The following is a 23,849-nucleotide window of genomic DNA, read 5'->3' on the forward strand; positions in this document are numbered from 1 at the left end:
TGCTGAATTACATCATTAGATGAGAGGTTAATGAATGTTGCAACTGGTATGATTTTATATCTGTGTTGGCTTTCTTGCAGGGATGCTTTCACAATTGGATTGATAAAGACTCGTGATACATATCCATTTGGAGTTGATCCAGCATGGCACGGCAGTAGATCTGAGTTGCCATATTTGAACTCCTTAAAAATGAAGATGTCCATCTTGATTGGAGTTGCACAGATGAATTTGGGAATTATCTTGAGCTATTTCAATGCCAAGTTCTTTAGAAATAATCTCAACATCTGGTAAGATATCGGTTTGTGATGCATCTTGTTTACTCATGTGGTGAAATGTTGTGTTAAAATTCTTTTCCCAACAAAAAGGCATGTTTGCAGGCGGTGTTTATTTGACAATTAACAGGATATCAAATCTTGAATGTTTTGTAGGTACCAATTTGTGCCACAGATGATTTTTTTGAATAGCCTATTTGGCTATCTTTCGCTCCTCATTATTATCAAGTGGTGTCAAGGTTCCCAAGCTGATCTTTATCATGTAATGATATACATGTTCTTAAGCCCAACAGATGAATTGGGTGAAAATCAACTTTTCTGGGGTCAGAAAACAGTCCAGGTAAATCATTTTGTACATTTTATGGATAATCAATTAAATTTAATACTTCTTTTGAGTGGGATTCATTGACAAATTATTCATGATTTACATCATGTAATTTTAGAATTTGCTATAATTTTTTAGCATTTTTCTCCTGAAAGACTACTATTATTATTATTCTGCAGATGATACTGCTACTGTTGGCTCTTGTCGCAGTTCCTTGGATGCTTCTTCCAAAGCCTCTTCTCTTGAAGAGGCAACATGACCAGGTAGCTTTTCGATATTTTGAATTCTTAAAATAAGTTTCCTGTTAAGATTTATGTACTGCTGGTTCTTGACCTTTTATGTAGTTTTTTGTGTTGATTAATTTGTTTAAATGCCAATGACTAAACTCATTAAGAGTGGTCTTACTTGTTTTGCACATAGATGAACATTGTGACTATCTTGTGAGTTGGAGAAGCTTCAAATGTCTCTCAATACTATTTAGTTAAGAAAATTTTAGTAACCTGTTTCAGTAATCAAATGTACAGCTGCATTGCCCTCTGGCCCTTACAAGAGCCTTGAACAAACAGTATAAACTTAAAGAGCCTGAGAGTTCCAGAATTGTTTATGCGAGGAAAGCATAGATCATGTTAGGTTGGTTAGTGTGGCGAGGCTGAGTGTATTTACTATTTGACTCTATTGAGTATGCATACAATTGTATAGGCTGGAACCAGATAAGAAGTTTTCTTGAGCATTCAAAATTAAGAGGTTCAAATAAATCTAATAGAAAACTTGAGAATATTATTCAAGTAAATATCCCAAAACATGTTTTTTGATAGTAACTTCATTTAGAATTTTCTTTCATTGAAATTGGAGTTGTTGAAGTCTATTGAGGTTAAAGGCACTGTGCCAATGCAAACTGTCTCTGTTGAAAATAAACTGTTTATTTTTGTTGTCGTTGTTCTGTTTTTTAGATTTAAGCTCTATGTTTTTATTCTTCACATTTTGAAAGTGCCATATGTAAAACAGAGGCTTCAAGGACGTACATATCATGCTCTACGAAGTTCGGAAGCTGATTCTTTTGATACAGATCATGAGACTGACTCTGAACATGAGGAATTTGAGTTCAGCGAGATTTTTGTTCACCAGATGATACATACAATAGAGTTTGTATTGGGTGCAGTGTCTAATACTGCATCTTATCTTAGGCTATGGGCACTTAGGTAACTTGCATGACTCCTTATATCTGTCGTTAAAGACTTCAATTTCATAAATAATATCTAATTGTATATTTTGTTACAGCTTGGCTCATGCAGAATTATCAGCTGTATTCTATGAAAAGGTGCTGCTTCTCGCCTGGGGGTGAGTATAATTGCACTGTTTTGCATTTTAATATTTAGTACAGATAGATAGAGGACTGAGGTGATAGTATTGGAATCTTTTATGGATTCAATGATAGTGTACATATATTCTCATTCCAAATATTCTAACTGTGACATTGTATTTACCTCAATTTGTGATGCAGATATAACAACATTTTCATTCTCATTATTGGGTTTCTTGTCTTCGCATTTGCAACCATTGGTGTATTGCTTGTGATGGAAACTCTCAGTGCATTTCTTCATGCTCTACGTCTTCACTGGGTTGAGTTTCAAAATAAGTTCTATGAGGGAGATGGTTACAAATTTGAGCCTTTCTCATTTGCATTACTTGTTGACCAAGAGGATTGATATTAGTACTTGTTAAGCCCTTCTTTGTTAGGAATTCGTTTATTGTAATTTATTATTATTCAAAATGATTGTTATCATTGAAGGTGAGAACAAAGTGTTCTGATGTTGCAATCTTCTACAGTTGGATCCATCGTTGGCTGTAAGTGACATCAAACAGGTTCTTGTTCGAACAAGTTTGTGAATAAATTGATATGCGTTACGTTGGGATATGATGTCTAGAATCAGATATTTAATCCTTCCTCACTTACTGAGAATTTAAGAATCTGAAGCGTTGTTGATGAATCATTTTTTTGTTAGATGTATTGAGGAATTAAGTCTCGGCGATCTCTGTTGATTAAGGATTACACTAAATTCATAATCCAGATTCTTAATAAAAAATGATATGATGATCTCGTGCCACATTTCCATCTCTAGAAGGATGGGATACTTAAATGCTGTTGAGAATGTAAGCTATTTCAAATAAGATGGTTTGGAGAGGTTAAATGTGTTTTTTCCTAATCTCTCAAAATGGGTTGGTTTTACGTTATTAATCCTCTCTGCTAATGTCCCTGGTTGAGGCCAAGGTTTTACAATTTCTTTTTCAACCTACAGGGCGAATGTCCTTGAGGAAATAGATATATTTTTCCCAATCACTAATGATTTAATCTTGCTTTATTATTTGCCCACCATGCTCTACTTAGATGCTGAACTTTATTTATTTGAAACAAAAATAAATTGTACATGCGACATGCTGGAAGAACATTTCTACATTTTCCTTACATAGCAAAAGATGTTGATTACTTTGTAGAGATGGGTTGTGATCACACATACGAGCAAAAATAAATTGTACATGCAACATGCTGGAAGAACATTTCTACATTTTCCTTGCATAGCAACAGATGCTGATGATTACTGTGTAGAGATGGGTTGCGATCACACATATGAGCAGATATTGGATAGTTGATTATTTGGGAAATGGCTATGCAGGGATCAGGATGCACTATGGAATAAAATATTTATTTAATTAAAAAGTAAAAACAATAGTATTTTTATTTATCAAATTAATCAATAATTCTAACTTTCCAAAAAAACATAACTGTTAGAAATAAAAAATCAATTTTTTAAAATTTTAAATTATGTCAAAATATTGATTGATGTTGCATTCTGATCTCTGCATAGACACTGCCTATATGTAGAGAGTTTGTTTAAGACTGTTTACATATATTAATGATAATCTATTTTCGAAATAAGAACAATAACTTCAGACATGTACGAATATTTCTGCAAAGCACTAGGTTTTTTGTTTTCTGGCTATAAATTTTGTAGACAGATTAAAATAATACAAAGTTTAACAAGATATCTGAAAATGTGGACGTCTGTGAACTGTAAAAGAAATTTGTTTCCTGTTTAATTGAAAATGAAAGGGCCCCACGTGGAATATTAAATTACACTTTCAATCAGAAATAAAAAATGATTAAATCTACGAGGGTTTCATCAAAACGCCAACCTAAACCATTCCTTGCAAAATGATGGTCGACCTGCACCATGGCACACATTGCTAAGCCAACTGTCTATTCTGACCCTCCCGATTCGTGTGTGTTGTTTTGTAATTAGTAGTTGCTCCATGCCAACATCATCATCTGATGTATTAATAGGGGCTTTAATGTAGGGTAGATAGAAAGATAGATAAAATTTTAACGTCCACGAGGCTAAAAATAGCCTATGGAACAGTAAAACAACTCAAGCAGACTTAAGTAACAATGTTCGTTGCTTGTGTAGGATGATGATGAGTCCACCCAATTGCTCAATGTACTCTTCGTTGAATAGGTTATGTCAAGAACTGTCACATATAGTGTCCGCAAATTTATCTCTACTACTCTTGTAGGCTTCACGTTTTAAAATAAAGTGCTGTTCAGTTTCCACTTTCCAAGAATTGCAGAATCTGCAAATTCTTTCTTCCCAAGCCTCCTTTGGCCTCTTCCAACGTCCGGTCTTACAACGAAGTTGGTGAGAGTTGGTTCTCAGCCGAGCAATAAGAATTTTAGCCTTCCAAGAAATGTTGGCTCCTATGTATGCTTTTTGGAGTTGATCACAAGCGGGGTTGAACTCATTTATATAATATAATTTTTTCCTTCCGATCTCGCTTCTCCAATTTCTCTTGTAGAATTTCTCCATGACAAAGACCTTTATTTCTTTATTATTTGTGGGGCACATATTGAATTGAATATTCCATTTACTCATCCATTTGATGTTTTGTTGCATCCATGTCCTTTTTCGCTGACATAGTGTGTCACTAAAGACCACTTTAGGCCATCTATCCTCTTCCATTTTTTCGATTCTTTTTAGATAACTTAGAAGGCGAACCATAGCAAGTGCCTCAATAGGAGCAGCCCCCATTTCACTTAGGATGATATCATATGGAACAGTGCTTTTGATTTTAAACTTGCTTGTGATCAAGCGTTTTTGGATTCCTTCGATTTGTTTCCATTGTGCTATAGTAGTGTTGCTGGCCCATAATTCACACCCGTAAAGAACAATTGGCAGCACAAGAAGACCGAACAAGGTTTGAATAGTTTTTCAATCCCACAACTTTGCTTCACGGCACCTATTCTGAAGAGCATAAAAAGCCTCCCACCCACCTAATATCCTTTTATACTTGCAGCTAGACCAGCTTAGTTTTTTGTTGAAATCGATGCCAAGGTATTTATACTCCGCAACTTCTTCAAGAACACTTCCATTGTAATAAAATTCATGTTGGTGTTGTTTTTTATTATTAGAGAAAATCATAACCTTAGTCTTGCTGATATTGACCTGCATCCCCACCATTTCGCAAAAGTGCTCAAGAGAAGATAGATGATCTTGCAAACCATGGGCAGATTTGGCAATTAAAATGAGATCGTCCGCATATAGGAGCAGCTTTATAACAAATTCACCTAGCTGAATGCCTTCACCCTTTTGCATGTTTAACCACTCTTCCAGTTTGTCAATATATAAACCAAACAAAGTAGGAGATAAAGGGCAGCCCTGTTTGACCCCGATATCGCTCTTAAAACATTCTGAAATGCCATTTGAAGTTCTGATTTTAACTTTCACCTCTTCGTACATCCTATGAACAGCAGCTCTGAGATGCATAGGAATCCCCAATTCTTCCATCCTAAACCAAAGCTTGTCTCTCAGGACGGTGGCAAAAGCCTTTTAAAGTCGACAAAACAACAAAATACCTCTTCCTTTTTCTCCCATTCTTTTTCAATAATGTGTCTCAAAGTGACACAGTGATCCACTGTCGAGTGCTTTGGCCTAAAACCAGCTTGCCCAGTGGTATGGTAATCAACACAACCCATGGAGAAATGCGCTCGTAAATTTGTATGCAAAAGTGGAATTACAAATTGAGTACACAGACTACCTTTACAAAGAGGCACAAGGAAGTATGATCTCATGGGTTTCCGTGACTGCAAGGCTTACGGGCTATTGAACATCATAAGCCCTTCATATACACTTAAATTGCACATGTATAAATGTCAGGTCAATGTAACGCTTGATTCGTTCTTAAGAATATCAGAAAAGATGCAGGTGATTCCAAATTGAACGTAATAGGGCCAAAAATGTGAGATTCAACAATACAATATAGAAAATGAATCCACAAAAGAAAATATTTAAATGGTGAAGACTTCCGATGAAATATTTGAACCAATTTGAAAGCTACATGCCATCACAATAGATGAACCTGCAAGCTCTAAAAAGCTCCAAAAATCATGAAAGATATCAACTAAACCCAATCCATGTTTCTGGGAAAGGTGCAACCACAACATATAGAAACTGTCCTATAAAAACAAACCACCAGTATGCATTCAAGGCCATAGCGAACACAAGAAGTCCGAGCCCAAGCTTGGTGATTAGCAACCAATTCAAGAAAACATTGACAAACCGGTGAAACTACACAATCCTTGTTAAATTGTCAATGTTTTTGGAGTGAGCTCCGAACAGGCTGAAAATTTCCTTGGCTGTAAACCCTTTTGCCCTGAATCTGTGGATATGTGCTTGCAAGGAATGAGCTCTGTTATTCCTATCTCAACAAAAGGTTCATTCTCAACATAGGTGCTAATTCAAGCTCTGGAGCATAAACAGGTGCTTGAGTGGAGAAATACTTATTCACTTTGTTGGTTCTCAAAATCACAGATTGGAATCCTAACCAACTCGATGTTGGGATATCCAACCGGTTATGGCCAACTTGACGGGATTAATCTATATGATTCACGTACCTTGCACTTCTAGCTCTGCAAGACCAAGGCGAGCGCTCCTGATCCTGAATGAAACACTTAGGTCCAAGACACTTATAGCAGATTAATTAGAATGTGAATGTTATGAAAGCTTTCAAAATGACAAGAATTATAGAAAACTTTAAACTTGCAAATAATGAATTTATAATAATAAATGAATATATGAATGTATTAAAAAATAATTAATATAGATGATTGCAACAGATAATATATTAATTTCTCAAAGGAAAGAAATGAAATTAGTGCCAACATATGGATTATGAATCAAGAGTAATATAAAGACCAATACTTGATTAAATGGGCAATCAGAGTCAATATTACAAGTTGAAACGTACAACTTTATAACATTTAATATATTTAAACTATAAGCAATTTTAACAATTATATGAACACAATTTTAAACTAGTCTAGGATGCGCTTTGACTTCTTTGATATGGAGATGAACTAGACATAAATATAGAAACAATTAAATATTTCACAAGATTTAAGTTTATTAAATTTAAAATGCAATAATGACCCAGTCCACTTATCCAAAATTTAAAATGTTAATAGAAGATAAATAAAAGGACACAACTTAATAATAATTTTAAACTCTAATGCAAATAAATGAAATAGACACGCTTACAGATTGTGTCAGAAATAAAAATTTCACTAGAGACACTCCTTACGGATGATTCATCCAATGCACTTCAATTCCGGAATCACATATAAATTTGCTTAGTAACCCAGAATCCATGAGCTTTGCTCAATCATTCAATCTTTTTCAATAAAAAAATATAAATATCAAAGTGCATAAGACTTAGTTATGTAAAAATTTGTATATGAATATGAATTGTCTCCATCATTTGTTTTTTCATCTATATTTATAGGAGGTTGAAGGGTGTTGGTTGCTTTTTCAACCACCGCACCTTTTCATGACAAATAACCAATACAAAACCTTAATATAATTTTATAAAAATAATCGGTAGTTTGATAATCTAAATGCCTTCTTGGAAACAATCAGCTTTACAAGGTTCTTTCAAACATATAAATGTTTGAGTCTCCATATTCTCAATTCATGCAAGCTCCTCCTTCAACGCACATATTCATTATACCTGCAACAAGACAAAAAATTGTTAGATATGAATTATTTAAATGAAAGAATTGGTAAGTGGAAATAGGTGATATAAAATCCCTGATGTTCCCAAACAAAATCATTTGATTGGACTAGTGCAGGTGTTGGTGATTTTTCGGCTATGCTCTCGAGCGTTGATGTTCTCACGGTGGTTTTTCCTTGTGGGGGTTATGTTTTTCACTCAAGACTTTTTGGTTTTGCTTGCAACGTGAAAGGTCACACTAATATCCCGTGTTCGAATTTTCTGAGACACTTGCACACTCAAAGACTCTTCCACACTAATTCATTGTTCATGCCTAAAGTTGTATAAAGACTTTCTGACACATTGAAACCTCCAAACAAGGGTCATTGCATTTTGAAAATAGGTTGAGCTAGAATCTACAAACACATGTGCAGTTTTGTATTTTCAATCTTAGTGGATTAATGTGATTCATTAGTGGTTGTTAGGAGAGAACACCATGTGAGTAGGGACATGTCTCCACAAGAGGTGGTTAAGCACATGTCACAAATCCATTGTTCTATGTTGAATGATACCTTCATCTAGAGGGGATAGAGGCACCAACCTCCTAACAATCCCCACATTAGCATGACTTGATGGATTTAAACCCATAACCCAACAAACTAATACCACTTGTTGGAATCACTATTGCCGTTACACCAAAAACTCAAGCTATCAATGAACATCACAAAAACCAACAACAAGGACCCACGTGAGGTGGTTAAGCACATGTCATAAATCCATCGATCTATGCTGAATGGTAACTTCACCTAAAGGGGACAAAGGCACCAACCTCCCGACTCACACACACATATACATACATACATACACACATATGATTTTAGATATGCATAATAAATTCTTGTATATCTCTACAAAGAAAGAAAGAATTACATCATATCAAAAGATACTATATTAGTGATAGTTTACATATATTAGGTTGAAAATTAAAGTTTCTCTATCTACAATCTGATCCAAACCTCTTAACATGGTACAAGAGCTTCATTGAAGAAAAGACCAAGATCAGATAAAACCAAATAGAAAACCTAATCACCATCAAAAGAAATCAGACAAGCAAAAACAATGAGCGGAATTAGATTTGAAGATAGAATTAAGGGGGCCACAAAATTTATCTCCTGGAAACTCAGAATAATGATGACACTAAGAGAATGAGAATACTCATTTGTGGAAAATGTTGTACCTATAACAGATGACAAAATGAGAAACTTCAATGAAACAAGGATAACAACAAAGCCATGAAGATTCTAGTAGATGCTCTAAAGGATCATATAATTCCAATTATAAGAAAGTTGGATATTGCACATGACATGTTTACCTTAGAAAACAATACGAGATAGATAATACTGGTAGAGCTGTTGCCCTAACACAAAAACTGCATCTTGTAAAAATGAACAAGGGTGAATCTATTACATCATATTATATTAAAAAAACCGAGTCAATGAATCAACTATCTACTAGTGGACATATAATTGAAAACAAGACATTAACTATGCTAGCCCTTAATGAACTTTCCACATCTTGGACCTCAATGCCCTGGGAATCATTTATACAAGGGATAAGTGCCCTATCCAAACTTAAAAAAATTGACCAATTGAAAACTGATTATATTCAAGAAGAATAAAGACTAATCACCGGAGGGATAGGAAAAATAATTCTAGTGGATAGATCCAAGTGTTAACTACAAAACCACACAAGAAAGGGAAGAATAATAACTTCAAACAGAAGAAAGGAAAGAATATTACCATCAAGAAATCATTCAAAAGAAAGGACATGTCTAAAGTAGAATGCTTTAGATGTGACAAATATGGACACCTTGCTGTTAAATATCTTGATAGACTCAAAGATCAAGCTTCAATTGTAGAAGCAAGACTCAGGATACAAAAGGAATGGTATTCTTTTTGGTACTATCATGTGAAATCTCCACAAGCAAAAAAATACATAGGTCATTGATAGTGGAGCATCTCAACATATCACATGATTGAATTGGATAGATTAGATGAAAACACAAATGAATAAGTCTCCCTTGGCAATAATTCCACCTACCTTGAAAAAGGAATTGGGACCTACACAATTAAATTAAATTATGGAGTTTCACTTCAACCAATTGGAGTACTATTCATGCTTGGAATCAAAAGAAATTTAGTCTCCATCTGAACCCTTGAAGAAAAAGGATATTATATTACCTTCCAAGACAAAAAATTTCTAACATGGCCTAAGAACTCAAACATAAAGAAGGCTTATACTATAAGTACCTGAGATGGATGTTTATACAAACTATGTACTACTCAACCTCATACCCTAATTCATGATGTCTCTACTAGGACATCTTTATTATTGTTCCCTACCCTCTATAGGATCATAAAGGAATATGTAAGGGGAGTGCTTTAGATAAGAATAAAAAAGCAACCTTTTAATAGAAGCGAGAGTAAATCAACTATTATCCTTGGACTTATTCATACTAACTTATGTGGACCAATGTCAGTATCTTCCTTAGGAGGATTTTTGTACTATGTTATCTTTTTTGACAATTATTCAAGGAAAATTTGGATTTACTTCTTGAAATTTATAGAACCTAATGAGGTCCTATCAATATTTAAAGTACTCAAAGCCTTAGTTGAAAATACGTTGGAGAAAAGAAATAAAAAACCCTAAGGTCACATAAGGAGAGAGAATAAATTTATAAGAGCTTTAAATAATTTTGTAATACAACAAGGATTAAGAGGGAGTACACTATTCCTTACACCCACAAGAAAATGGGGTAGCCGAAAGGAAAAAACAAGACTATAGTAGAATCAACTAAAGCCAAGTTGCATGACCAAAACCTTCACATTTCATTTTGGGTTGAAGCCTCTAGCACAATTGTATACATACAAAATAGATGTCCTCACTGCTATCTAGATAGTATAACCCCTGAAGAAGAATTTACTAGAATCAAACTTGATATAAGCCACCTTAGAATATTTGGTTTCTAGTATACATTCACTTCCCCAAAGTGAAAAGGACCAAACTAGAATCATCACATAATAAATGAATATTTTTGGGTTATAGTGACTCATCCAAAGCCTATAAAATTTAAATTCATGTTCATAAACAAATTGATCTTAATAGAGATGTAATTTTTGAGGAAGATGCTGCATTCAAAAGATCCAAAGCCATGAATAAAAAAAATGACGTGTCTCCACAAAATATAAAAGATAATCTTAGATATGATATTAAGAGGGAGACGCATGTAGAGAATAACGTGCCTCTAAACCTCACTCATGAACCTAGTGATTATACTATGACTCAAAAAATACCTCTCTAGACAAGGAAAATAATTGAAGCAAAAAAAATTGCAGCCCCGAAGGGTACCTATAGAGAAAGAAAGAAACCTTGAGGTTACTCAAAATATGTTTCTCTTATGAGTGAAATTATTAAGTTTGAACCTTCTAATGTTAAGGAAGCACTGCAACATCAAGTTTGGAAAGATGCCATGATCAAAGAATATCAATCTATTCTTAAGAATAATGTTTGGGACACCGTACCTAGACTTGAAGAAAAATCAGTTGTATCATCCAAATGACTCTTTAAAATTAAGTATACAACATATGAAAGTATCAAAAAATACAAGGCAAGAATTGGTACTAGAGGTTCTCATTGAAGGAAGGAATCAATCATGAATAAATTTTTTCCCTAGTTGGCCATTACACCTCAGTTAGGGAATTAATTGTTATTGCTGCATCAAAAGGGTGGAAAATTCATTGAATGGATGTAAAGATCGTGTTTCCCAATATCATCATAGAAGAGGAAGTATACTTGGAACAATCAAAATGATTTATTTTTCATAATAGTACCTCTTATTTTTGCAAGTTAAAGAAGACACTTTATGGTCTCAAACATGCCCCTCAAGCCTGGTATGAAAGAATAGACAACTACCTCTCCAAATCATGATTCTTCAAAAATGATGCAGATCCTAACCTTTATTTCTAGGTTGTAAATGGTGGTATCTTAATTCTCATTCTTTATGTTGATGACTTATTAATCATTGGAGAAGATCATCTTATTGTCAAATGTAAACAGGAACTTTCTTTTCAATTCGACATGAAGGATTTGGGAACAAGTTCCACTACTTTCTTGGGTTAGAATTATGGTAGAAAGAAAAGTATATTATTCTAAAGCAAGGAAAATACACCATTTCCATTTTAAACAGATTCAAAATGATGGTTGCAAACCTATTTCTACATATATGGATACAAACCTACATGAGCTAAGATAAGTCATAAATTAAAATTAGTACTTGCTGATCCTACTCGCTATCGACAGTTCATTGGATCCTTGACATATGTAGTAAACACTAGACTAGTCATTTTCTATGCAACAAATGTGTTCATCCAGTTCATGTGTGAACTGAGAAAAATACACCTAGTTGCAAGAAAATATGTTATGAGATATCTAGGAGGCATTGTTGGATATGGATTAAAGTATGATAATGTAGTTCTAAATCTACATGGATATTCAAACTCAGACTAAGATAGAAATGTTGTTTATCGCAAAAGTACTTCTAGATATTGTTTTAGCTTGGGATCATCCATGATCTCCTAGTTCACTAGGAAGTAGTCCTTAGTTGCACAAAGCTCTACTAATGCCGAGTAAATTGCAGTATCCATGGGAGCTCGAGAAGCTACATGATTAAGAAAATCATTGGTGGGGTTGTTTGGATAAACTATGAACCCCACAATTATACACTATGATAACCATATTTGTATAATACTTTCTATGAACCCAATATTCCATGATAGATCCAATCACATTGAGATCCCTTACCATTATATATGGGGGAGATAAATGTAATACAACTTAGATACATTGGAATTAATGAGAAAACCCAACACATACTAACCTAGCTGAAAACCCAACATATATAACCAAGCCTCTCTCAACGTGAAGAGAAAAGTGGATCACTTTAGAGGTAAACTTGGTATGGTAAAATTGTAATTTTATTTGAGGTTGAGTGTCAATAAAAGCTGTTGTAAAATATTGTTTATATTAATAAACTCTTCTCATGTGTGTTATTACATGATCTTGTAGAAACATTGTGAAAGGTGACAATCTTTCTTTAATATTACTTTGTGCTTAATATTGTAAATTACAATTTTAACAATAGTTTAACCTACTATCATGATGTATATCATATCGTTGATATCTATGCATATATCATGAAAGTTCACATCTCTTACTTAATACTAATTAAGTAGTATGAACCTACAATATATTGTATTAATGAGATATTTCATGGCGAATGTTATGAGATATAGCATTTGTGGATATGCCATGACTATATATCTTCTTTGCTAGGCATAATGAGACTTGATGCTAGTGCACATACTGGAAAAGATGAGTATGGTGAATATCATGTGGTTGATATCCAGAAACATATAATACTCCTGATAGTACCATGATGTAACATCTTTTATAAGGGATGTTAGGTTGATGTTCTTTGTATATAGTGTTGAGATGACAAAAATTATCCTCCCTAGCTAAGAAGGAATGTTATTGATTCATAGCTTTAGCCATATAAATACAAGTGATAAAATTGAAACATTGCATAATGTGTTACACTTATATTATTGATGTCCATCCATCCTCTATGAAATTGTTACGAGTATTACTATAATTAATAATTATTGGACTCTCACTCACTCACACACATACACACACAAATACATGTGTGTGCCACTGTTGATCTAAATCAGTTTTAATTATAATAATAAAGTTAATGATGAGATTATGAATATGCTCGAGCAATCTTGAAATTAAAATTGATTATATATATATATATATATATATATATATATATATATATATATATATATATATATATATATATATATATATATATATATATATATATATATATATATATATATATATATATATATATATATATTGTTGAAAATAGATTGAAAAGATCGTTGTTGAGAGAGATTATTGAAAGAGGGAGATTGTTGAAGAAGATTATGTGTTTCAATCATTGTTTTGTTACTGATGTCAAACCTGCTATTTGCTAGTAAGACAAATGCTTATAAGATTCAAATACTATGACTTATTTGATTGATGAAGAGGATTTGATCAAAAGATGTAACAATAGCACCTAGAGGAAAGGTTGAGTTATGATTATGTAATGAAGTACAAGGATTAGTTGAGATAGTGATGACATGACATATTGACAATCTACTTAAGGTTACAAAGGCTGGTTACACTAAGCAAGATTAGAAGAACTAGTTACACAAAGTTTGTTTGCCAAGCTTGACCGAGTGAATAGCAGGTGTTGAGCAAAGTCAATACAAGCTAATCAGAAAATTAGTTGGAGTTGAGTCAATGTTCATTGTAGTGTACCGAGCAGAACAATTGATGCCAAGTAAAGTTTAGTTGATGCCGAGCACCAGTAAACTTTAGTTTGTGTTGAGTAATTCCACAATGGATGTTGGGCAATGTAGTATGTGCCGAGCATTAGAAGGTTGATAATGCCAAGTTGCTACATTATTTAAAAGATCATGGATTCAATGAATTTGAGTTGAAAAGTTTATTTTCTTGGATTGTGTGAACCAAGTGGAAGATAAGGTTGATGAGCTGGTGGCACAGAATTTAAGGTAAACCATTTTTAGGCGAATTCAAATGGATTCTAGGAGAAGTTTCTAGAAGAGATATGAGATATGGGGTAGATACATTGTATGCTACCTAATCCGTCCAAATTCTAATTTGGACAATGAAGAATGAGCGAAAAAATATCTTAATTTCCTATTTATAGGGATGGTTGGTAATGAAGCAAAGTTGTCATGTGCGAGAACCTAAGGGAGACAAGGAGTCATGGGTTTTGTTTCATCTAGTGACCTAAAAGAAGAGTCTGCAGTGACATATTAGGCAAGAAGGATTAAGGAGATAAATGATTGAAGGGTGAAAAAGCTATCAGAGTTGCAAAGTTTGAAGGCCAAGCAGAATTGAGGACTAAACAAAGATTTGTAATCTGCAAGTGAAGTTGTAAGTTGTATCAGATCAAAGCCTTATTGTTACTCTCTAACAATTATATCAGTCTAGGGTAATTTTTTTGGATTAAGGTTGACCTAACAATCATTTGCAAATCCTTTAACTGGGTGACATTTCAAGCGAATGGTCTAAAGTCCTCTAACAAGGCTCACTCCTAACAGGGTGATTGAAATCCTTTAACAGGGTCACATTTAACAGTGTGTATTGTAACCTTTAATAGGGTTGGCCTTTCACAGGGCATCACTTCAGAAGAGTGAAAAGAGTAGCATGTTACTGGTGGTTTTTCCCAAATTGGGTTTCCACATAAATCATTGTGTCAAGTGAGCTGATGAATCTATTATGTTTCATGCTTTTCATTTTTGCAAGTTGATTTGACAGTAACCTACAAGATTTTAGAGTTTGCGTAATATTATGGATGCATGCATGAGTATAAATGTTTTATGGGTTCACTAAGCTGTGAAAATTTTTATTTATTCATTTGGACCTCGGATAACTAATTCACCCCCTCCTTAGTTATTCTAAAGTATTCCAACAGACATAGAAAGACACAGACACAGACACAGACACAGACACAGACACAGACACATGTTTGAACATGATCCATTGTTCAATCATATTAATTGATGTTATATATATATATATATATATATATATATATATATATATATATATATATATATATATATATATATATATATATATATATAAAATTAATTAATTCTGATCAACCATACTACAAATCACATATATTTGAATGTAATTATTTGATTGCATATACTCTAATTATATTCTTATGGTATTGCAGATCACATATCATGTATATTCTAGAACCATATCTCAATATCCTTATTGACAATTATAGCTGATTAATGTGATTCATTAGTGGTTGTTAGGAAATAAAACTATTTGAGTAGGAACATGTCTCTATGTGAATTAGATTCACATAGAGACATGTCTATACATTAAGACATCCGCCCACCTCCCCACCCACCCACCCACCCACCTACCCACACACACACACAGAGTAGTGCCTCTCATGTTTGCAATCTATACCTTGTCTATTTTGATTCAAGAGATGCTTGATACTCTTATTATATGTACTTTGAGATGAAATGAGGGTTGAATGTTAAACTTTGATTCAGTACCATAGATGCTTTACTACTATGCTATTCAGTTTATCATATTTGCATGTTGATGCCATTTTATGATGATAGTAGATCTATGAGGATATCTGATTATCTGGTAGTTGGACATATTTTTTTGATTATGTTATGTGATGGATTTTATGCTATGGTGATTTACATCATTATTGTCTGTTTATGCTTTATGTGAACATGAGTGATGTAAATAGATTAATTAGGTATTTAATGCATTATTGCTTTGGCTATGATATTATATGAAATTACACTTGATCGTGTATTTTAGTGTGTAGAAATTTTATCCTTGGCAGTGGCACATGGAGTTAGTGATTTAGCTATTCATATTTTACCAACGTTGTCCCTGTATGGTCGACGTATCCTTATTTTAATTGTTTAAATTAAAACCTTTTGGTGATTAGTAAATCCAAACTCATTTGCATTATGTGATTAGACAAGTGAGCATGTCTATGCATTTAGAAGTTCACATTGTCACAAAAGTTGTTTAGTGATTTCTACGATTTTGGGTTTTCAGGCTTTAAATCTTCTCGAATTTAATTTCTGGCAACTTTGCCTTAGGTTAATTCTCGTTACGAGGAATAACCTATTTTCATTTGGGTTGATTCAGAGTCTAGCTAGTATGATTGGCTATTCAACTATCCACTCAAAAAATGAATACGTATTGAAAAAGGGATTTTATTAGACACTTCTCACTTTTTGAAAATAGAAAATTTGAATTTTTTTTGAAATCCTCTTCCTGAAGGATTGGATTTTTGTTCGTTTTGGGAGCTGTGAGCGTGGGATCTTCGTGAGGTCAGTCTTGTTGGATTTGGCTTGAGTAGACCTTGCTTTGCCGTGATTTTCGGCAGCTTCAGCGGGCGTTTTATTTTATTATGCGGGTTCAGTTTCTACCCCTTTTGCTGTTAGGTAGGGCTTTCCCATTTTCTTGTTTCAATTCTGTTTTAGGTTCTATTTTTGATAGTTGTTTGTCTAGGGGCTGAGAATTGGTGTTCTCCTCTGTTTCTATTTGCTGGTTCTACCCAGTTGGTCAGGTATGAACATTTTCTCAATTTTTGGGATGGGGTTTTGGAGTTTCACACCATTATGTTGGTCATTTTTGTGTACGACGTCCGAACCCAAATATTATTGGACTTTTGGGGGTTTTGTACCCATAGACCAAATGGGTTTTAATTTTGAAGTTTTTCTAAAATTTTGGGTTTTTACCTCATTTTGTGTGCTGCACTATTTTCTTAGGTTTTCTTGGCATGAGTTTGGTTGTGGACCTAGATAATCCATTTGGATATTGGTCAGACCTTTATTGCTCTTTCATGTTGCATTGGGATGCATGCCGCATCCGTCCTTCCAATTCTATTCAATTGAGTGAAATTCTGCATTGTGTTCTCATCTAGTCCTTGTGTTATGATCTTTGTGATGGTGGTGTGCCACACATGAGTACGTGCATGTACATTTATCGAGTGACTTGCAAGTCCTAATATTTTGTGGTACTACTAAAAATAAGATCATTGGGGTTGGGTTGGGAATTTGCATGCCTACGAGCACTCATCATTGGATGAGCATGGGTAGGGTAGGGTAGTATATGAAGGGGGCTTCTATCTTTGCAACCCAGTGTCTATTTTCGGAGGGTTGGCGTGTAGAAGCTTTGGAAACAAGTGATAACTAAACTTAAACATTGGGTGACGATAAAACTTAAAGATAATAAAAATGATTCAAGATGTGCTCCTTCCATTGGGAAGTGGAGAGCTTCTAGTACTAGCTTGGGCTTGTCGATGCCAAGCGGCTCTCCATGATGTCAGCCCCTACTTAGTATCCCATTGAGTGTTTGACCAGGACCTATAGTTATGCATTGTATATGTCTTGGTTTTAGTCATCTTACTGTCTAGCGTGTGTGTTAGCCATGGATGTTTGCTTGTGTGTGTTTGTGGTTGGATCATTATTTCCATCATCACAATGGGAGTGGACCTACGGGTGCCAAATGGTTGGGAGGTGTAGCTACCCATACCACTGCTAGGGACTAGTGTACAAAGATGGTCTAATGTTCTATCTCGACCTCTACTGGATGTTTTCACTTGGTACTTCAAGTTCTAGAGTATGCTTTCTTGTGATTTATGCTTTCATTGGGATGCTTGTATATCATGTTTAGATGATGTTAGTTACTGTCACATTTCCTTATTATGATGATTAAGATATGATAGATGATGTTATCTATTTTGTAGGATTTCTTATGCTTTGTGTTTAGCATGTTATATTTTCTTATGCTTATGCTGTAGCATGTTTTAGTAGTGATGTCCCTATATGATAGTACCAATGATCTGATTGGTAGCTTGGGATGTTATGCATGGGGGATGGCTAGGGACCACGATGGTATTATGATGCTATTATGGTTGGGAGGAACTACGTACTTAGTTTAGTTGTTTTGCATATTGCAATGTTGTTTTCAGTTATTGTTATGTTGTTTTAAGTACACTATGATGTTACCTTCTATACTTTCCCTTTTTACTTGTTAGATGGTTAGATGTTGTTTCCATATTTCAGTAGTGTGTTCGAGTGTTTACACCTCAAAATGTGGATCTAGTACTCCTCGATGTGGAGGAAATTCTTCCCATACCCTTTTTGGTTTGGGCGTGTTGTTTTGGGATTTCATGCAAAATCATGCATCCTCATGGGAGGATGCAAGATCTCACATGGTGTGTTGGGTTTTTTCACGTGGCTTGGCACTTTCTCGCATGAAACCCAATACTAGTGTAGGGTTCTTTGGCCATTTGACCAAGCACTTTCTCACATCGCATGGTGCATGTTCTCATACAGAAGGCACTTCCTCGCAGGGTATGTTGCACATCTTCACGCGAGAATCTGTCACTTTATAGGCCTTGCATGAAAAATAAGGGTATCTAGGCTTGTCTGAGAAAAGTTCAGAAGTTGGTTTTGAACACCCTTTTAGGTTTTACACCTTCCTAGTTCAAAATAAATTTCCTATGGGGTTTAAAATATATTGTTAAAGTATAAGTTGACGTATATTTAATTCCTTATACTTAAGATATATTTTAATAAATGCGACATGTCTTTTAAGATAGGTTCCAGACCTCTACGAGCTCATATAAAAATTCTAAGAAATTTCAGGGCTTTGGGATTTCAAACATAGCCAATTTTTCAAGAGTCATCTTTTGTCTTTCAGCTTGGGTGACCTCCTTTGTTTCCTTATTTAAAGTTTTTGGTTAGTACTGGTGTTTGGAGATCTGTTGGTGTTTGGATGATTGTTAGTCTTTTGTTGCAATCTTTGTGATCCTCGTATGTTGATTGTTGTGTGCATCCATACTTGTTTTTAAAAATTATCTTGGCTTGTATTTCATCCTTGTTCCAAGGATCTTTGGGTGGGGCATTACTTACACACACACACACACACACACACACACACACACACACACACACACACACACCTTGTTCTTGAAAAATACATAAAATTCACATTGAGTGCCAATACAAGATACACAATATCAATATACCTATTAGATTTGAATATACACTATTTTAGATCTGCATAATAAATTCTTGTATATCCCCACAAAAATTACATCAGATCAAAAGAGACTATATCGGTGATAGTTTACATATATACATTAAAAATTTAAAGCCTCTCTATCTACAATCTTATCTAAACCTCTTAACACATTTTTTTGGAACATGAGAGATGATCATTAGCAAAATCTTCAATCAATCAAGAGATAGTTAGAAGAGAGATCCTTACTTGTACCTTCAATAGGAGATCTACCCCTTTTTTTCATCTGTCTATCTAACTTTAGAGGATGTGGGAATGATTCTCAAGAATAACAAAGACAAGGTGACGTTTCATGCTTTTTAGGTAGTTGAAAATGACATGACCTACTTAACAAAATAGTTGACAAATAATTCTAGAGTTTTCAAAATCAAATTGACCCAAATTCCCAGTTTGAAAGATATTGTGACTAGAGAAGGAAGCACTTTGTCTTTTTCCACAAGCACACAAAAATAAGCATATAATAAATATTTCTTAAGTTTAGTGAGCTTATCAACAACAAAGTATCACCCAAATTTTTTGGTAATAAGCATGGACTTGTCTTCACCTTAAAACTCAAAGTAAACAAATTCAAATAAGGAATTTGAAGGAGTTGAAAGAGTTAAACCCCAAGTACCAATTATTTTGATAAAGGTTGTCCTAGCCCACGAACCAAGGACCATCTTGAAGGAATCTATAGAACTATTTAGAAGAGGTAAAGGAAGCCTAGAAAATAAACTCAACATAAAGAAAACCTCTATTGAGTTTTAAGTTTCAAAATCTGAATGACCCGTCTTTATAAAACATCAATGTTGGGTTGATTACTATAAAATCACCTAATCGATGAGTTTTGAAATTGGGTGGTTAGCTTAACCAAGATAGAATCAAGTGATAAAATAATTTTCCCCTCTATTGAGTAAGGGCAATAATTCCAAGTCTAAAACTCTCTTCTCCAAGATTCCTTGAGTTTGTCTCCATATTAAAAAATATTCGAATCAAGATTACTAGCATTCGAAGGAGCCCTTGGAGTATTATTAGGATTAGTCACAAGGGATGATGCCTCTGCATTAGGCATAAAAGGGAAATTGGGGGATGAGATGCAAATACGCATTAGACACATTTCTCATAGCACCCTCAAGTAGACAAACCTCAACAAATAATTCATATTAGACAAAGAGGCCATGTCATTGGCACAACTAACAAATCATGATCAACATGCATATAACTAGGAAGAGGTTTAGTACTTTTGACATTCCTCTGCATTGTAACCCTCACATCCACATCATAGGAGGAACATGAAACAATTATCCCAACAAGGGTGTAACTAGGGACATCTGACTTTAGGGAAGTGCAGAATAATACCTCCTTTTACAAGCAAGTCCCACGTCAAAAAATTTGGATTCAAAATGACTTGGCTTTTCCAAAAACATGCGTGCCATAGCGATTAGAATAGTAGCAAGGAATCATAACTTCCAAATCCCCTCCTATGTGCTAGAGTAGTATTTCTCTATGTCTCCCTGGATAAATCAAGGAGAGAAACATCTTCCTCATCCAAGTCTAAGAAGAAAAACTATGCTAAATTATCCTCCTCAAAAGAACACCACCATTCCTCAAGAGGATCTTCATCACCTTCTTCCCCTTTATGTTTCTTAAAACTAAAATAACTCCACCTACACTTTGTCCATTGTGTTCAACCTTGCAACATTCCCTACACTCATCATCTCTATTATCATCGCTCGCCATCTCCATAGTGATCTTTTAATGTTAGGGAAATCGATGATAACTCAAGATAATGATGTATGTGTGTGTGTGCGCGCACACATTTGCATGCCTGTGTGTGTGTGTATACACATGTGTCTACGTGTGGGGGTGTATGTATGTGAGTTGGCATGCGTGCATGCAGATGTTGAGGAAACTAAACTTATTTGTGTGTAGTAGAAAATAACTTACAAGTTACCTATATGTTAGGTATTAGAATAATTTTAATAATTTTAAATCTTTCCAAAGATTTTTTTTCTAATAACATTTAATTTTTTAATGAATGTAGTCAATTTTTAATTGAGTAAATAAGACAATAATATTATACTTTATTTTTATTTTTTTATAATTTAATGTATTCTAATAAGGACTTGATGTTTATAAGGAAGGTGCCATGTGAGGAGGTCTACTAATACAGTTTAGCAAGTTATTACTTCCATCAAATAGAGAGGGTGTCATATATAGGAGGGTGTTAACCCACATATACATAAGATCCTGTATTAGCTTGAGCTCTAATAAAATGAGATTTATAACTAAGCCATATCTTCCTTTAAAAATATATTTGAGTCAAAATAATGTTGCATACAGATTCAATAGATAGATCGAAGAGATTCACTTTTTTTGTTTTTTTGGTTTCTTGTAATGGGACTGGTATTCTCAAGCTTATCTAATTAAAATAATAGATCTGAATTGTTAGTAAAGTGATCTAGTTTAAGGTTTATTTCACACTCACGCACGAGTGCACACATACTCATACATAAATGCACACATAGAGGATATAGCTTAGACGATAGTGAGAAGGAACAATGATATATGCTTAGATATGGAAAAATATAATTGGATAGTTCATCAAATTTTTCATACAAGGATATAGTTCTAATGAAAATGACAAGAAATAATAATTAAAGATGAATATATTTGATATTGGAAAATACAATGGGTAAGGCTACATGTTCTATACTTGAGCATGGTTAGTGTCACATTGGGTGGGTTAGACATGGTTTTTTAAAAGGAATTTTGATTTGTTTAACATTTTTTTGGGGACTGATTTGTTTGTCATCTTAGGTAATGAGAATCGTGCTAAGACTACACACACACACACATGACTACATGCACCCACACAAACATAAAACGTGTATATACATATTCAAATGTAATAAAATAACCTTCATAAATAATGCAGTCTTTATAATAATGCTCCACTAATGCCTATACCACTTAATCTCATATAACACCTATGAAGACACCTAAAATTGATGTCAAACCTCTGTGCATATACATACATACATACATACATATGTATATGTATATACATATACATATACATATGTATATGTATGTATATACATAAATATGTATGTATACACACACATATATTTGAATGTAATGAAATAACCTTCATAAATAATGTTCTTTATAAAAATGTTCCATCAATACCTATAACACTTTAACTCATATAACACTCATGATGACACCTAAAATTGAGTGTGTGCATGTTTATATATATGTAGAGAGAGAGAGCCATTATAAATCTTAAACTTCACCCCCAAATCGACTAATTTATATTTTGATAAACTTTTGGAATACCCACTCGCGCCTCTTCCTACTCTCAAGTACCAAGGCCAATCAGCACAAGAATAACTAATAGTTCCAAAAAGGAAAAAACAAAGCAAAACCACTCTATATATTCTCCTTGTGAGACCCGAGTTGGTGTGACTCCTCCTCCCTCAGCTAAGCTAAAATGGCAATGGAGATAACGGTGAGCAGAGCCAACAGAAGTGAGTACAGTTTGGAGTTGAAGGAAAGTGACACGGTGGAGAGTGTGAAAGCAAAGATTGAAGAAAGAGAAGGAATTCCTTCTTCTCAACAACGTTTAATGAAGATGGGCGCTCGCTTTCAGAATGAAAACACACTGAGAAGCTACAGGATCAAAGCTGGTCAATCCATCAGCCTGGCTTGGATTGAGGGAGGTGAAATGCAGGTGTTTATAAAACACAAGGCCGGAACTTTTCTTCTTGAGGTTCACAAATCTCAGACTGTTGCAGCTTTCAAAGCCAAAATCATGGAAAGGCTTCAAATACCATCTCATCACAAGAAGAAGTTAAAGTTGGGCAATGTAGTTTTAGGTGATGAAAAACATGTTTCTTCTTATTATGGTATTGACTTATCAGTTATAAACCTTGTGGATGGGTGAATTTCATATTTCAGATTTCAGGTTTCTTAATTCTTAATGCCATGTTTCTGTTCTTTCTTTTGTGTTTTTGGAATCGATTTTACCACTGAAATTCTTCATCATGTAATTGGTGAGATGAAATGGAGTCACACTGTTGTTCATGTAACGAGTTTCATAAAACATTAATGGCGACCAATGTTTTTTCATAGATGATGTGTTCGACTGTAATCATACGTTACATTGAATACGAGTGGAATCATATGTTCTGTACAATGAATAACAATGGTAGCAAGTAGGTGATATGTTTGCATGTTTTATTAATTAATTTTCTCAAATCTTTATGTTACTGTTTCATTAGCTTTTTATTTTCTATTTAAATTTGAATAGTTAGAGCGCTTTTGTGTAATTGTTTTAATTTATTTAAAAAAATAATAATTTAGAATCTTTCTATATTCGGTTAGTAGTTGAAAAAATAGAGCTTCAAATAAACATCAGTTCTATAAATTTTCCTCTCAAA

At 34.0% G+C, this 23,849-nt stretch overlaps 2 protein-coding genes across 2 annotated transcripts in view; both read left to right on the forward strand.

Annotated features, from left to right (window-relative positions):
* Positions 1–2,510, forward strand: part of LOC149530361 (V-type proton ATPase subunit a3-like) — a 51,400-nt gene extending 48,890 nt beyond the window's left edge. Inside the window, exons 13-18 of the mRNA XM_089808209.1 lie at positions 81–287; positions 429–612; positions 777–860; positions 1,603–1,796; positions 1,876–1,935; positions 2,099–2,510. Coding sequence (XP_089664335.1) covers positions 81–287; positions 429–612; positions 777–860; positions 1,603–1,796; positions 1,876–1,935; positions 2,099–2,303 — 934 coding nt within the window. The 3' untranslated portion in view covers positions 2,304–2,510. The remainder of the gene's footprint in view (positions 1–80; positions 288–428; positions 613–776; positions 861–1,602; positions 1,797–1,875; positions 1,936–2,098) is intronic.
* Positions 2,511–22,900: 20,390 nt separating this feature from the next.
* LOC149530362 (uncharacterized) lies at positions 22,901–23,353 on the forward strand. The gene has a single exon (XM_089808188.1). The coding sequence runs from the start codon at positions 22,901–22,903 to the stop codon at positions 23,351–23,353; it is 453 nt and encodes a 150-aa protein (XP_089664314.1).
* Positions 23,354–23,849: the final 496 nt, after the last annotated feature.

This window comes from Cupressus sempervirens, chromosome 11, assembly GCF_028749045.1.
Source record: "Cupressus sempervirens isolate cs-2001-9-10 chromosome 11, ASM2874904v1, whole genome shotgun sequence".
Taxonomy (NCBI): domain Eukaryota; kingdom Viridiplantae; phylum Streptophyta; class Pinopsida; order Cupressales; family Cupressaceae; genus Cupressus; species Cupressus sempervirens.